This window comes from Zeus faber (assembly GCF_960531495.2).
Source record: "Zeus faber genome assembly, chromosome: 4".
NCBI classification, from domain to species: domain Eukaryota; kingdom Metazoa; phylum Chordata; class Actinopteri; order Zeiformes; family Zeidae; genus Zeus; species Zeus faber.
The window spans coordinates 12,796,662-12,813,097 of record NC_137191.1 but is presented as its reverse complement, the minus strand read 5'-3'; the positions used below and the strand labels follow the sequence as shown (position 1 = coordinate 12,813,097).

Sequence of the window (16,436 nt, the reverse complement as noted above, 5' to 3'; positions counted from 1 at the left end):
TGTAATGATCACAAAGATGTGATTTTAGAGAGCTTTGTGGGGCATTTACATGACTTTCTAAGGACTCACTGGACTGATTTCTATGGTAGGAAGACAATCATCTGTAATGCAACAGCCCAACAGAACTCGTCGTTGTGTGAGGACTATCTTTTCTGCAATATCTATATTTGATTTATATTGCTCTGGCATAACGTCACTTTTAGGCATATTGGTTGGCATTTTAAAACCATCACTTGCTTTAGCAGTGGTTTGTGTTTGTCGACTAGTCTGCTGGTTGTGTCGCACCCAGGCAGCAGTCATCTGGGAGATCAGCTCCTCATAAAGCCACAGTAAAACGTAGGATCACGGCAGGGCTTAGATCTCACAGCGTTGATGAGCGCTGTCGAGAGAAAACCCTAGACGAGCGCTTCGCCTTGAGCCTGGCCAGGGGAGCCGGTTGCAGCTAAAGTGGAAGGGAACCACAGCACACAGGGAGGTCCACGTCGGTTCTGGATAATTCCAGAAAAAGAACATGTACATCTGCTTAGACCATCCATTGGGAGTCATTTATAGACGTCGGCTTGCAAAACAGTCCAGCCCGACCGGCTCAAGTTTCGCTGAACTTGTTTTTGTGTCCACCCACTTGTTTTATTTTTCTCATATAATAAACAGGGGCACACATTTGCCGTTGAATTATTTGGTGAGCACTTTAATGAAAGGAAACACTGCTGGATGCTAAATGAACAGTTATGACATATGAGACAATACAATAAAACAATACAAATAGCAAAAACCCACTATAGCAAATCCAGACTCATGAGACCTGAGTTTTAATGCAGACATTTCAAAGAATGGGTTTGCTGATAGGGTAGCAACAGTCAAATCACAGGGCCATCTTCGTTTTACAATGTGGTTTCATATAATGTCCCACATGTGATGGAAGTATACTGTCAAGTTTTTAATTAAAATACATATGCATGCATGCCAATGGGATACTTCTGTGTGAAATATTGTGGTTCAAACATGGCAGCTGGAGACTCACCCAACTTAGAGCAGGCCTGCATAATTCTTCAAATTAAAGTCAAAGTGATCTACGATGACATTAAAAAGAGCACATGTACCATATGATAATACTCATGCGTATTCACAAAGCCTGGTTCAAGTGGAAACAGTGAAGCTCTCCTCTGTCGCTTCATTGAATTAAGCGTGAGCTACCTTCCACACCAAAGGAGACCGTGCCCCTGAAAATGTCTGTGTCTTCCCGCTCGGAAGTGGCTTCGGATACATGACACAGACTCTTCCAGGTCCTAGAGGATGTACTTAAAAACGGAGCATATATTTTCCCACGATCTGGACAAAATTCATTCTATTTTACATAACATATTATACCACATAAAATACAGTGTATATGCCGGCTTTTGTGGAATTATGAGGGTTTAAATGTAAAGCATACCACGCAAAAAAATTAAAAAACAAGAGCGTTCTACTAAAGATATTACTTGCCCCCGTTGTGTCATTGGGCGTAAAAGCTGAGTTAATGTGTTTCAGTATAGAACCGGGCTTAACAATGTTAAGGGAGAGAATTCAATTGCGGCCAGGAGTCTCTACGGATGATGAGGGCGGCGGTCCTTGCGGCTCGAGGACTGCCCCTGGACACGAGGCGGAAAAACAAGTGAAGGGACAGCACAAGGATATTACCTCTGGTGTGAAAAGGAGCGGCAACTGGACGACGAGATGTTGTGCAGAATGGAAGTGGAAGACAAGGGCACAGTGCAAAGTGGAGTTTTGCAGTAGAGCGATGATAAGAGGGACTGGCCGTTATGAGGTTGCAAAATAAAAATGTGTGTGTGTGTGTGTGTGTGTGTGTGTATATATATATATATATATATATATATATATATATATAGATAAAATAAAAAAGAGGACTGCTCTCTGTCCAGTGTTACAAACCACAGTCTCCAGCCCCTGTTAGGTTACAGGAACACAGGTTTCGGCTGGGGGTCAGTTCCCTTCCCAAGCATCTTCCCGCTGTTTGGCTGCGAGACGCTTTTCCTCTGAAAAATAATGAATCACATAGACACAGGACTATTCAGCCTTTTCATCTACCCACAGCCCCACGTCGCCCTCCTTGTGGAGTCATGGGTATTCGACGGATATGTATAAAGCCCTTGGTGGAACGTGTGTTTTAAACACACGATTTTCAAAGCCTGATGCAACTCAAAGCGCTTGAAACGTACGCGGTGCATGCTGGGATTTTACATTGAGATCACAGGACGTTTGTGCCAAGAGCAAGGGAGCTGTATTTAGCTGCCTTTGCATAAAAGCCCCAACGTAACTTCTGACTGCGTGCTAAGTGGACAGCCACTTGTGGCTTCGGTGCCTGTATACTTAAGTTCTGTCTGTTGGGGGAAATGACGGCTCCTCTGATTATAGACCTAAAGATCTGTACGACATTACGGGGACAGGGATGAAGATCAAAGTCTCTCCGTGCCTGCGTGCAAGTCCGCTTCCAATGTTCTTCGTTAGGTTTAAGAACAGCGCCCACTTGTGGCGGTAAACTTGCAGTACAGACATAAGGGTGAGCCTCCGTGCACAAAGGATGAGCGCAGGCTGCTGTTTGGAAACATAGAATCTGGGAAACGGTTCGGAGCAAGCAAGCCGGCAACATATAATACCCATGGGTTTTAAGTACCTCTGGCCTCCTGGAGTTTTTTCTTCTCCGCGTCACGGGCTTCCTTGGTCTGCTTGCTCTTCACACCCAGCGCGCCGATCACCAGCCTGCGGGCAAGCGCCGCGCTTGTCTGGGGTCGCTCCATAGAAGGCAGGAGGTCATCTGGAGGTGAGACAGATGAAGGCAATAGAAAGTATTGATTAAAGGCCTTTTATCAAGACACATAACTTCAAATACATGAAATGTTCATGTATATACTGTATGACTTAAGACTCTTTTTGCACAGAATTCACTTCACCCGGTGACCTTATTGCCCTGTTCAGACCTAGTAACATGTATCCAGACATATCCAGGTTGGGTCTTGATCTTTCAAAATAAGTCTTTAGAATGAAAGACAACTGAATGATAATGAGTGTGAATCACCGTTTCCATTAGAAAAAAAATTCTGCTGGTCAACGCGTCCTGGAAGTTTTTTTAATGTCCTGGAAAAACTGGAGAGATTCCAGTCAAACGTTATCTGTAATGATTTAGCTTAAAAACAACTGATAGACAGGCTTTATAAAGGATGATATCATGAATGCATGTCAATTTGAAATATATTTTATTGAATATAAGTCCCGTCTGTTAACGCCGTTTTTAAAATAAATAAATAAATATTACGCATATTACGATTTAAAAACAAATTATTTCTCTTTGTGAACAATAAGTAACAAGTGCAGCTGCTTTAATTATAATTTTACTCAAATACAATTTTGATAAAAACTTAAAATAAAAATAATATTATATATATATTTACCGTCTGCTTTGGGTCAGAACTTAAATACCCCCTCCGCTCCAAAGAAAATTGACAAACAACGGATGTACGTGTCCTTGTTCTCACATTACGTCATCTTTCTGCTTCTCCTCAGAGTTCTGGACACTGTGCTCTGTCACTGTGTGTTTACAAGTGCAACCTGTCCACGAGGGAAGGGATGGGGCTTATTTCTATGTCAATTAACGTGAGGTGACAGGTCTGATTGGCTTTCCGTTGCAACTTGCCAAATAAGGAAATGAAAAGATCTGTGGATTTTTTTTTTTTTTTTTTTTTTTTATCAAAATGGAGGAATATAAATATTGTATTCATTATCATTATCATTTTCACCTAGCAGGAATTTAAATTGTGCTTAGAGGGAATTATTTTCACTGGACATTATGACCGGAGAGATTTAAATATGTTGGACTTGAACAGATGTTCCAGGTCAAAAACCAGGAATTACTGGATAATGGAAACTCTGGAGTGAATTGATAAAAAAAGAATGGACTGGCTTGATGCACAATGTGTACCTGAGCAGCTGCGAGCTTTGGCCTTGGTTGCACTGGAGGACTGGGAGAGGGGTCGAACCTTCAATAACGCATATTTGGTCTTCAAGGCTTCACGGGCTTGGCAGGAACATAGAAACAATATCAATTGGTCAATATGCTTATTATTTTTGAAGAAAAAATAATTATACTTAACAAAAAGTTCACATTGGAAAATTCTGTCGTAATGTTATCATATTATTTCCAATATGTGTGCTGAATTTACTGGTATAAGTCTCTTCTTTAACCTAAGGAATTATTGTGTGTGACCTTAAACAGGAAAGTTATGAGGCCTAAAACATAACCATGTAGAAATACACTGTAGAAATAGGGTTGATTGTAGGCTCAAAATGAGACCTTACGACTGCGTCTACTTACGACTAATCCAAGATACGAGTAGCGATAGTCGTGAAAATTTGTATGGACTTGCGACTGACTGCTCCGAGATACAAAATTTGCAGTTGGCATGTCGGCGGCCAGTCAGCAGTAGGTCAGCGGGCGACCTACATCGCGTGTGCACGTAGTTTGTGGCTTATCGATATATTTTTCATATTTACTGTGTTTGTGCTGTGTATTTTGTTTATTTTCACCCTTCACGATTTCATAATTTATATGGGAAAAATTGCTTCGACATACGACTGTTTTAACATACGACCGTTCTTATCAGACGAGTTACAGTTAAGTCGAGGTACCACTATATAGTATAACACCACACAAAAAGAGTTACACTCACCTGCTATGGGGCTGGAGAACAGGCCAATGACATGTGTGTCATCAATCCACTGGATGTCAAGGCCTCTTTGTCTAGAAACACAGACACACAAGCATTTTATGTGACTATATATATATATATATATATATATATATATATATATATATATATATATATATATATATATATATATATATATATAAATTTAATATATATATATATTTATTTAAAGATATGAACTACACTAGCACGTACTGCTGGGATGTAAACAACTTGAGAAGGTCCTCGATCTTGAACTCTGGAGGAAAGTCATAGATCTCAATTATATGAGACAGCTCATCCTCTGTGATGTCAATGTCGCCATCTCTCTCCATGTTGAGGTAATCAAACCTGGCCTCCTGGACAGACTTCTTCTTTCTACCTTCCTTTGCAGCTATCTGAGGGGGTTGAGGGGATGGAAAGTGGTGGGAGTGCAAAGATGAACGTTTTAGAAGAACTGAAAGAAGGGAGCCGTAAGGGAGCGACAACGGATATAATGTTCACAGATGAATGAGGCAAGAGTACCGACCTCTTCCAGAAGATGTGGCTCCAGACAATCCCCATCATCGTTGAACAAGGTGTCCCAGCTGTCTTCCTCCTCCTCCTCTTCCTCCCCGTCCTCCTCAGACTTAACATCCAGTCGTTCCAGCCGAGCCTGAGCCTCTTCTTCTGCCTCCTGGGTGACCGACGTGGGTTGTCCATTGCTCTGCGCGTCCGCGTCTCCCAGCTGCCCTCCCTTTGCATCAGACTTGGAGGCCTCGTCTCCTCCGGCGGAATCTGTCACGTTTGGTTCACTGGGCTTGTTCTTCTTGTTCTTGGCGTTCTTCCGCGCTTTGTCCGTGTAGCGAGGCCTGGGTCTCGGCTTGGTTTCCTCACCGGTTTGGAGCTTGCCTTTGGGGGTGTCTTGCTGTTTCTTGGCCCCGTGGGGGGTCCTGTCCGGCCTCTTGGACCGAGACGGAGCCGCAGCCGGGGGGTTGGCGGGAACCGCCTCTTTTTTTGGCTCTCCCAACTCCATAGCTAAATCAAACACATCATGGGTTAAAAGCAAGTACTCCACCCTTCGGACAAACATTAGAAACTTTGAGAAATCATAACTGGGTTTTTTTTGTTTTGCTTTTTTCCTGTTTTGTTGTCGCAATCAATGCATTTATTGCGCAGTAGATAGTTTTCCTCCTCCCAAAACCTGGAATGCGGCAGACGCGCATCCTAGTCATCGTTCGAGCAACGTTTTCCCAACTGGTTCGCATAACTGGTTTCGCATAGATACATTTGGATGGGAACGCGACGCTAGAACCCGACGAGGTGGCAGTCCGATTATCTCAAACAATTGCGCTCGGGCGATCGTGCAACGACAGGGAAAGCTTCCATTTCTAGATTGTGTTTTTAGAGCAACGTCGGTCATTTGCATAGCAACTCCTCTGCTTCATGGCGTCTTCCATTTGAAGCCCAACGGACACACAGCCATAGCCTGTGAAATCCGGTCCTCATTTAACTTTTTGTCTACCCCTCACACACGCACACACATCGCCTAAACACAAACATCCCTTCATTTCTTCCATCTGTCTTGATGGCTATTTGGTGCAACGTTGTATTTCTCTTCTTACCTGCGTTTGTTTGAATACAGATGCTCGTCGCACGGAATGACGTCAACACGCTGAGGGTTACGGGTAATGGAGTTGTTGTGGAAAACGGTTGAACGCTTCCCAACTCCAATTCTCCTGAGTTTTTCCACAATTAACCAGGACACCGGCGATATCCCTTTTCACTTCTAAAACGTCAGTACATTGTTTTATTTCGGACGGCTTGGTGCATGTTTGCTACGCGATGACGAACACGGAGGCCTTCCGGTGTTGTAGTGCTGCGTTCCTACTAAATTTGGAAATCGGTCATTTTGGGTAGCCCCCCCCCCACGTCTGAGCTAAATTTCATCCAATGTTTTTTTTCGGGAAAACATGGACGGCCGCAGACCATTTGTGTTTGTTTGACTAGCTTGTGAATTCTACAAGCTACAAAGCGTATGTTATAATAACGTAAAAAAAAAAAACGACAGCGTAGTTCCAAATTAGACGTTTTGTCTAAAACCAATGCACGGGGAACTCTGTTCGCCATTAAACGGTGTGTGCCACCGTTTCTGTGACGTCAGGCCCATTATCCCGGTAATCTCGGTAATCCCGATCTACCCCGAAATTCGGACTTGCAATTGCGATTTTGAATGGTCGTTCCTTTGCTTTTTTGGAGGTAGGGGGCGATTGTTTTATTTATTTTTTCAGAGTTCGGACTTTCATGGAACGTAACACGACTGACGCGAACGTAGCTAAGCATTGTGGGAAATGGGCACCCCCCCCCCCCCCCCCCCCATAGCGCCGCTATGCTGAGCAGCCATTGGTCAAACTCGTAACTACTTAGTCCGTTCCACAAGCCTTGCGTAATGAGCCGCAAACTCTTGGTTTCATTTAGTTTATTGTTTGATCGAACTCCGAGTTCGTGTGTTGGACCTGCATATACTTTCAAACATTCATTTTTTTCTGAAAAAAACAAAACCGATAAATGAATCACACATAATTTCTTCTCCTCGTGAGGTAATAATATCCTCGGACGCCGGTGATTTAAGGTAACGTAACATTGTGCATGAGAATGTTTCATTTAATACATTTTAATATGATGTTTTTCCATAATTGTTGTTGGTAATTGCAACTGTTCAGTAACATATTTGTATTATCGTGGGTTCGTAATACATTGTCTTAGACACAAAATTAAACAGCATCAATAAATAAGGTAAGATAAGATAAGACTTAATTAATTCCCGAGGGGATTTAGGACAATAATACATGATACATGAAGAAATAGTATTAATACTAATATTAATACTTCTACTACTACTACTACTACTACTAATACCACTACGACTATTACTTCTAATGCTACTACTATTACTACTATTATCACGACGACTACTACTACTACTACTAATTCTACTACTACTACTACAACTACTATTACTACTACAACTACTAAAAATACTACTACTACTATAACTAATATTACTACTTATTTTACTACTACTACTACTACTTCTATTACTACTACTACCACTACTAAAAATACTACTACTACTATAACTAATATTACTACTACTTCTTTTACTACTACTACTTCTATTACTACTACTACTACGACTACTACTAATGCTTCTACTATTACTACTACTACTATTACTACTACTACTACTATTGCTAGTACTACTACAACTACTTTTACTACTACAACTATTACTACTACTAATATTACTACTACTACTACTACTTATAACATTAATTATAATAAGACAAATAATACTAAACAAAAGAGTATTCAAATATCTACAACCAAAGTTAAAGTAAAGACAGAACAAAAACGATGTTGTATTGTAATGTAAAGATGTAGCTCCGTGTCTCTGAATGATGCTCACAAGCCTCTTGTTATGCCGGAATATCGTTTGCGTCCTTGCTGTTCTTTGTAAACCTGCCACCAACACACAAGGTTTTTTTCTTGCATCCTGATATCTAACCAGCCTTGTCCCTTTGCCCCCGCTCGGGTGGTGGAGATGTGGGGTTGGAGTCTCCTGCTGGGGCTGTGGCTCCAGTCTGCGGCTCAGAGCTCTGAGCCCATGTTTCAAGCGGTGACGGGGAGCGTCCTTCCTCCCGACAGCGCCAACAACCCAACACAGCTGAACTACGGCATGGCCGTAACCGATGTGGACGGCGACGGTGGCCTGGAAGTGGTGGTGGCGGGGTGAATATGAAGATTAACGTTTAGATTTGTTCACCGATCACACGCTTATGTCCAAAGAGACTTAGATGAGACGCTGGAAACAATCAAAGCATACAGCGACCATTGGAGCCACATCGAATTTAAGAGCCTGAACACCTGTTTCTAAATTCAACCAGATACAAGTGCAAGATAGTGCAGGAATCAGAATAAACATTGTGTTTATTAGTAAATGTTTATTTTTATATATTGATATAGATAAAGATTATATGGATATAGATAATAATGTAGAGAGTATATAGGAAGGTCATGCATAAAATCCAAAACCCGTGATGTGACGCTCTTTCCAGATACAACGGTCCCAACTTGGTACTGAAGTATGATCACGGTCAGAGTAAGCTGGTGAACATTGCGGTGGACGACCGCAGCTCGCCGTTCTACGCGCTCAGAGATACAGCGGGGAACGCCATCGGAGTCACCGCCTGTGACGTCGACGGAGATGGCCGAGAAGAGATCTACTTCCTCAACACAAACAATGCCTACTCTGGTGAGCGGGACGTTAACCAGCCACGCTCTGGTCGATTGTGACGCTAACAAGTCATCTCTGAGTGCCGGGGGTGACGTGTCAGATTCGGCGACGACCCAGTGATGCACGACTGGTTTCCTTGGCAGGACGGGCGACGTACTCCGACAAGCTCTTCAAGTTCCGTAACGGACGCTTCGAGGATCTGTTCAGCGATGACATCAACCTGCGCCGGGGGGTGGCCGGCCATATGGCGGGGCGCTCGGTGGCGTGTGTGGACAGGAAGGTGAGGAAACGCCTCGTCTCAGGCTCTTTGCGGGGCGAGCCGCGGTGTTCCGTGCATTCCGTCGTGCTCTGCGCTTTGTTGTTGTTTTTTTCGACTCCCTCAGGTTAGAAGAGACGTTTTCCAGTTCCCCGAACCCTTTCCACTGACGCTCTCTCGCCTGCTCCCCGTCTTCGCTGTAGGGTTCTGGCCGTTACGCCATCTATGTCGCCAACTACGCCAGCGGCAACGTCGGCCCCCACGCTCTGATAGAAATGGATGAAACTGCCAGTGACCCCGTGAAAGGCGTTATCGCTCTCTCCGACGTGGCCACGGAGGCCGGCGTGAACAAATTGACAGGTAATGGGAAACGTCGGGAGGGGGGAGTGTTGCGTGTGTCGTTTCCCTGCCTGCTCAGCGAGCAGAATCTTAACGTGGCCGGTTTGGGCGCCACGCAGGCGGACGAGGTGTGGTGGTCGGACCGATCCTCAGCCAGGCCGCGTCTGACGTGTTCTGCGACAACGAGAACGGACCCAACTTCCTGTTCAAGAACAACGGAGATGGAACCTTTGTTGACGTGGCGGGAAAGGCGGGTGAGCAGGAAAGGAAAGGAGATGAGCTGAATATCGGAATAGTCATGGTTGAACAGCTTTGGTGATCTGGCAAAGTGCTGTCACTCGATTAAAAACGATGTGACCGCACAAACTACTAAAAGAGGCACGTTGTGCTGTCTCCTTGGTGTATTTACCTTTGCTGGTCTCTTGATCAATTTAACATTTTTGCACAGGGAAAATGTTTTTCATCTTCCTTGAAGCTGTTGTCCCCTCTTTAGGGGTGGAGGATCGCTACCAGCATGGCAGGGGAGTGGCGCTCGCTGACTTCAACGGTGACAGAAAGACAGACATTGTCTATGGAAACTGGAACGGCCCGCACAGACTTTTCCTGCAGGGCGACGGCGCTGCATTCCGGGCGAGTAGAGGGGACCCGCGAGGCGAGTCGTGTCGTTTGCAACAGAATGAATGAAAAGAAAACAATCAAACTCCCCCTGTTCCCTATGCATCCAGGATGGAGCCACCGCAGCCTTCTCGGCCCCCTCTCCCGTCCGTACTGTCGTTGCTGCCGACTTTGACAACGACAAGGAGCTGGAAGTGTTTTTTAACAACATCGCCTACAGAGGCAACGCTCCTAACAGGCTCTTCAGGTAACAGATAGACCGATAGATAGATAGATAGATAGATAGATAGACAGACAGGTCGACAGACAGACAGACAGACAGACAGGTCGACAAATAGACAGACAGACAGATCGACAAATAGACAGACAGACAGATAGACGGATAGATAGACAGACAGACGGACGGACGGACAGACAGACGGACGGATAGATAGATAGACAGGTAGATAGACAGATAGGTAGGTAGATAGACAGATAGATTGATAGACAGACAGATAGGTAGATAGATAGATAGATGGATAGATAGATAGATGATCGATAGATAGATAGATAGACAGGTAGATAGATAGATAGGTAGGTAGACAGACAGACAGACAGGTAGATAGGTAGATATAGATAGACAGATAGGTAGTGTTAGAAGTAATATTGTTATAAAATGGCGCCTGTTAGAAGTAATATGGCACTTGTATAAAATGGCGCCTCTGGTTGGAAAACAGTTCTTTGTGACCAGTCGCACACATATTGTCTCCAGTACTTTTCTGAGCATGATGCTCATGCTCTTTTGCACGTACACAGTTCTTTGTGATCCATATATCCTTTTGTGACGACTTGCTTAGGGGAGACTTTTAGGGGTTGTCATCTTTGTTGTCATTGTCTTTTCGTCTTTGTCGTCGTCTTTTCGGCGGGCGAGACTTTAGGAACTGACCTTACTGCAGTAGCACTAATAAAAGGATCCATTTTGCCTCACACCCGTCTCCGTCTTATTGAGGAAGCGCCACACATCAACCAATCTGGGAGGGATCCGTTTTCCAGATCCCAACAGTAGATAGATAGATAGATAGATAGATAGATAGATAATATGTGCTGTAATACACAGTATATCCATCTCTCTGTGTGTGCAGGGTCTCGAGGAACGCCAGCGCAGACCCTTGGATCCAGGAGCTGAACGCGGGCGACGCCGAGGAGCCCCAGGGCCGCGGCACAGGTCAGCACTCCCATCTCCAGCGAGTCCATTTTTTTGCATCGGTTTTAGCTTTAATCTGTCGCGTGAGACAATGCGGGAATGTGGTGCACTGTGCTTCACAGGAGGCGTGGCGACAGATTTCGACGGAGACGGGCGGCTGGACCTCATGCTCGCACACGGAGAGAGTGCCTCACAGCCTGTCTCTGTCTTCAAGGTCACACAGGTTGGTGTGAGACGGTTCTCCCGCTCCGGCTGATTTGCGGCGCTTATAATCTTTCTGTCTGTCATTCAGGGATCGTCCAACAACTGGCTGCGCGTAATTCCACGCACCCGGTTCGGAGCGTTCGCTCGCGGCGCCAAGGTGACGGTCTTCACCCGCCGGAGCGGGGCCCACACTCGCATCATCGATGGCGGCTCAGGATACCTCTGTGAGATGGAGCCCGTCGCCCATTTTGGATTAGGTGCTCCCCTCTCGTCTCCACCTCGTATACACTTGAAACATGTTACCTTCAGCGTAGGTGCAACGGAGCGTGAGAAAGAGCACATGACTGATTTGACAACACGTGTTAAAAAATATATTTTAAAACGTTCCGTTGCAATGTGTTAAACATGAAAGCGACGTAACGTTGCTGTGAACAGTCCACCTCAGTCAGTCTGATCCGGTTTCCTCCTCTCACGACTCCCAGGGAAGGATGTGGCGACCGTCTTGGAGGTCTTGTGGCCGGACGGCAGCTCTGTCGCTCGCCCGCTCCAAGCCGGAGAGATCAACTCTGTGGTGGAAGTCAATTATCCCAAAGCGGGGGAGACACCTGTGCTTCCCAACGGCACGCAGGTACGCACCACAAGATCCACAGCATTTATTGTAAATCATGTAAATCAATAGGAGGTTTGCTTTGGAAAGAAATTAAATACTTTCACCTACTTTCAGTGTGGCCAAGGCTTGGCTATCATAAATGGCCACTGTGTAGGTAAGTTGAAATTGTTGTCACGGATTAAATGTAATTTTAATTCATTTAATGAATTCATTTTTATGGTGTTAATTCTTTCATTTGATTTATTTTCTGGTTTTTTTTTCCCCACCCCACATTTCTTCAGGTATTTGAGGTGGCATGTCCTTTTTAGAAGAAATGGAATGCAGTGGTTTTAAACCTTGGACTGCGATTTTTTGAAGACCACCCCTTGTCATTTTCTTTACTCTGTGAGTAGTTGGGCTATGTAATTAGCAGTTAGCTTCTGGATTAAGGTTGTCTTTGTGCTGCCCAGATACCCTGAATAAACCCCTTTTAATTAATATAGTGGCTGTGTCCGCTTATTATGGCATAAATGGCCCTCTTACTACCAGCCCTTTAAACAAACCAGCCCATCCGCTCTGTTATTCCTCTCAGACAAACAAGACTTGGACCACAGCTGCAACAGCTGAGGTCGACTGCAGGGTCTGGGTCTCCAAGGATGTTTAATTATGTTAGTGTGTTGAGCTAATACAAATAAGCTTATATAACTATAAAACCCCCACCGCACGTATGGCAGAATGATGAGTTTATTTTCACAACTGTCTTGCCTGCACAGTTTATCGTTATGCTGCTCGTCTGAACTCCTGGTCACCCAACTGATCTGTTTTTCCTCCATCCTACTTCTTGCTTATTCTTCTGTCATCTGTGCAGCCGTGACTCCCATCTTACAAAAGGCTCCAACTCTGCCTCTATCCCAAGGTTAGAAGCATTCAGAAATGTCACTACCATTCTTCATGGAATGACAAGTCTAGCGCTATGGGTCAATAACTCTTAGATAACCATTTTTTGTCATAGTGAAAAAATGACCACTATACATATACATTCACCATTTGTTTTTTTTTTTAACCATATTTCAACCAACTTTGTAAACTTTCAAGGAGCCACCTTGGGCTTTCAGGCCTGAATTTCCAGACATTACGCTGTATTACTGGTCTTCTTTATTTTTTAATGAAACCTCTATTTAATCACCTCTTGACAATGGCTTCCTGGTTGTTGCGCTGCAGTAGATGGTCAGAAAACCTGGAAGCTGGAACCTGGATCCGGCTATAACAACATTGATTATTAATGTTTTAAATTCAATTATTAACTACACCAGTATTAACCTGAATCATATTACATAATATCCAGTTGAATGTATCACAGAATTGTACTCTCAGGGAGGGCATGTGATTAAATTACCCCCAGGATATATTATTATTATTATTCAAGATTTAAGAGGTTTATTTGTCACATACATATACTGTACATACGTTCATACATATATGCAGTGAAATGTCTTTGTAACGCACCCAGAGATTATGCACAGTAAGTTATAAACTGAACATAATAGCTAGCCTAATTCCTATCTCGCTAACTAACTGAAACTGATTACTAAAACGTAATGCAGCTAGTGAATAGAATAATCTAAATAAAATAAAATAAAAATTAATTAAGACTCAAAAGGATATACAAAGGGGGGGTACAAAATAGAAGTAAAGGGAATAGAGCTCTGTATACAGGATAGGCTATTTGTATATACAGATATGTGCCGTCAAGTGCATATGTTATAGTTATTATTATATACAAAAATTCACTGTGGTTTATGTTGTAAAGTTAAATATTTTGCTTAAAGGTGCAGTATGTAGGATTTACAGAACAGACTTGGCAGCCCGTTCATTCATTGAAGTATGTTTTAATTAGTGTATAATCCCATGAAAATAAGAATCGTTGTGTTGGCGTTACCTTAGAAGGAGCCGTTGCATAGTGAGTGGGTATGCTCCACGGAGGCCGCCATGTTTCTTCTACTCGTCCAGAACGGACAAGCCTTTTGTGAGTTTCGCAGCCACCGTCTCTTCCACGGAGGGCCACCATGTTGCACCGCCATCGGAAGGGGTATTCAGTTGGTTGCTGTCGGCAACCTCACCGCTAGATGCCACTAAATTTTACACGCTGCACCTTTAAATTATGATTTGTGGCAGATCCTCCTACCACGCGCCAACCAAGTGGCGTGTTCAGGGACCTCGGGCACAGAAGACGGGGTTGTAAACACCAGTTTATTGTAGAGGGTGGGCCAGCTGGCATTAGCCCAGGAGCAGATAACATGTGTCAGGACAGGGCTCCTCTCTCCTGAGTGTGTGTGTGGGGTTGGGAGTTTTATCCTGTTGCTTGTTAGACCAACCAATGAGCAACAGGTATGCAGCCACACTGATCCTGGGTCCACCAGTTACCTGGATCCAGGTCAGGTGTGGCTGCTCAAACCACACCATCCCCACAGCACATGATTGTTAGGAAATGTGTAAATATCCATGTGTTATTAATAATATAAGAAACATAATCCTTAATCCACTCCTAAAACCAAAGAAACTTCATTGTCTATATGGTACAAAAGAATGTAACCGAAATCAAACTGATAGTTCAAGTATTACACAATACTATGGAGAATGAAAAACAAATGAGCTTCATGCGGTTGTGATGAAGCAGTATTTATTCGTTGCCATACACACACACAACGCACATTTTGGTGTATTAAATCAACAAACAGTATGAAAATGTGTTCTTTATTTTTGCACAAATACAGTTAGTCACTAAAAATAAAATACACGTTCACATTTACGGGGCAAAATTTTGGCAGTAATGGTTCTTTGGAGGCTCGTACGGCTAAAAAGGAAAAAAGTCGTGGTTGTGGATTTCCGACGCAACGGGTGAAACCGAGGAAGACTCGTTCACTCCCCACCGTCCGCTACATTCCATGTACAGCGTCTTTGCATAATCAACATTTAGGAAGAGCCGCTTCGCTCAGTCAAACCGAGGAGGGTTCGGGTCCGCGGACCTGTGTGTGTGTGTGTGTGTGTGTGTGCGCGTGCAGCGAGTGGAACCGAAGCCGAGTGAGACGCATACGACCGACATGTTACGTAGTGACGTGGCGGACGTGGATCGGCTGACGCACTACCTCCGCGACGTAAGCAGATGGTCCGGTGCCAGGCCGCACCGCGCCGCGCTGGACCCTGGTCAAGACGTTTCCACGTCATCGAAACATTTCGTAATACCTGCCTGGAGACCCAGGCGACGTCTTTTTTCGCATTAAAAAGCGGCTTCGGCCACGAATCACTCCCGTGCTCACGTGGGTTTCGTTTCAAAGCTTTGAGAGGGGATCCGCCGGCGGGGCCGGAATCTTTGACGCGAGCGAGGGCCGCGTGGCCCGTTGCCCCGGCGACAGACGGGGCTGCTAGGTGTGCGCGGTATAACAGGTCGCGGCTGGGATGCCAGGTGCAGAGCAGCTGCGGTGGTTGAGGTATGAGGTTTTTATCCCGCTAGACGCTTCTATTCCCGCTTCAAAGCTTGCCTTCTCCCTTTCCTCGTCTTCTTCTCCCTGGCAGATAACACTGGTGCGGTGACTCAAAAGGAGGAGAGGAAAGCTAGTGACGGTATGTTCACAAAAAGGGTCGAGAACTGAAAGGTTCTAAATTGAAATGCAACTTGGGTCCCGGTGTTTGAAGCACTTGTACCTCGACAAAACACCAGAGCGACTTGGAGAAGATAGCTTCGCCCTTTTTCAACCCGGGCCTTCAGTAAAATGGTGGTTCCCATCATTTACAACTGTTGACAACCTCGCTGAACTCTTCACTATTGAGACACTCACCACAGACTGCTGCGGCTTCTCACTCTGTTTAAATTCAGTCCAGCGGGGTAACGTTAAAGCCTTAAAAAAGTCCGGCCCGACGTTATGCTCCAGATGTACGCCGGCAATTGCAAAAAGTAGTTCTGAATTTGATATTACTACTATTCAAAACACGTTCAGAAAAAAAAACACTCATGCGTGACTATAACGTGTGTTTCCCATTGTTGAAAAAGAGATTAAACATGTTTTAAGGTGCTTTGACTGCATTAAGCAGAGTGAGAAGCTGCAGCAGGGCAGTACGTTTCTTTATGTAAAAGCGTTGGATGTTGTGCTATAAACGGTTATAAATGATGGGAACCACCATTTTAACGACGCCCAGGTTGTAAAACAGCAAACCTATCCTTCAAGTGGTGAGTTCAG

At 44.4% G+C, this 16,436-nt stretch overlaps 2 protein-coding genes across 5 annotated transcripts; one reads left to right on the top strand and one right to left on the bottom strand.

The window, feature by feature from the left end:
- Positions 1–674: 674 nt before the first annotated feature.
- On the bottom strand, positions 675–6,549 carry r3hcc1l (R3H domain and coiled-coil containing 1-like). Of its 2 annotated transcripts, XR_013844136.1 has the most exons (8): positions 6,344–6,549; positions 5,269–5,756; positions 4,956–5,137; positions 4,722–4,792; positions 3,974–4,069; positions 2,672–2,812; positions 1,930–2,033; positions 675–1,628 (listed from the first exon to the last, which is right to left on the bottom strand). XR_013844136.1 is itself a non-coding variant. In XM_079999707.1 (7 exons), the coding sequence occupies exons 2-7, from the start codon at positions 5,752–5,754 to the stop codon at positions 1,981–1,983; spliced, it is 1,029 nt and encodes a 342-aa protein (XP_079855833.1). In that variant the 5' UTR covers positions 5,755–5,756; positions 6,344–6,549; the 3' UTR covers positions 675–1,980. The 2 variants fall into 2 exon arrangements, 1 of the variants encoding a protein (XP_079855833.1); XM_079999707.1 differs by having other exon boundaries at positions 675–2,033.
- Positions 6,550–7,131: 582 nt separating this feature from the next.
- Positions 7,132–13,593, top strand: crtac1a (cartilage acidic protein 1a). 3 transcript variants are annotated; one of them, XR_013844093.1, is made up of 15 exons: positions 7,132–7,350; positions 8,290–8,510; positions 8,837–9,033; positions 9,159–9,295; positions 9,475–9,631; positions 9,730–9,864; positions 10,104–10,240; positions 10,336–10,472; positions 11,347–11,429; positions 11,531–11,631; positions 11,701–11,869; positions 12,095–12,240; positions 12,337–12,376; positions 12,504–12,606; positions 13,070–13,593. XR_013844093.1 is itself a non-coding variant. In XM_079998589.1 (14 exons), the coding sequence occupies exons 2-14, from the start codon at positions 8,323–8,325 to the stop codon at positions 12,509–12,511; spliced, it is 1,635 nt and encodes a 544-aa protein (XP_079854715.1). In that variant the 5' UTR covers positions 7,132–7,350; the 3' UTR covers positions 12,512–13,593. The 3 variants fall into 3 exon arrangements, 2 of the variants coding, with proteins under 2 accessions (XP_079854715.1, XP_079854714.1); XM_079998589.1 differs by having other exon boundaries at positions 8,323–8,510; positions 12,504–13,593; XM_079998588.1 differs by having other exon boundaries at positions 12,504–13,593.
- Positions 13,594–16,436: the final 2,843 nt, after the last annotated feature.

What these genes read in the sequence shown, in the direction of transcription:
- crtac1a (XM_079998589.1), top strand. Translation starts at nt 8,323, where the DNA reads ATGTGGGGTTGGAGTCTCCTGCTGGGGCTGTGGCTCCAGTCTGCGGCT. An exon ending in TGACGTGGCGGGAAAGGCGG is followed by an intron (nt 9,865 to 10,103) that starts GTGAGCAGGAAA and finishes TCCCCTCTTTAG; the next exon opens with GGGTGGAGGATCGCTACCAG. An exon ending in CGTCGCCCATTTTGGATTAG is followed by an intron (nt 11,870 to 12,094) that starts GTGCTCCCCTCT and finishes CACGACTCCCAG; the next exon opens with GGAAGGATGTGGCGACCGTC.
- r3hcc1l (XM_079999707.1), bottom strand. Translation starts at nt 5,754, where the DNA reads ATGGAGTTGGGAGAGCCAAAAAAAGAGGCGGTTCCCGCCAACCCCCCG. An exon ending in GTTCTCCAGCCCCATAGCAG is followed by an intron (nt 4,070 to 4,721) that starts GTGAGTGTAACT and finishes GTTCCTGCCAAG; the next exon opens with CCCGTGAAGCCTTGAAGACC. An exon ending in CAAAGCTCGCAGCTGCTCAG is followed by an intron (nt 2,813 to 3,973) that starts GTACACATTGTG and finishes TCTCACCTCCAG; the next exon opens with ATGACCTCCTGCCTTCTATG.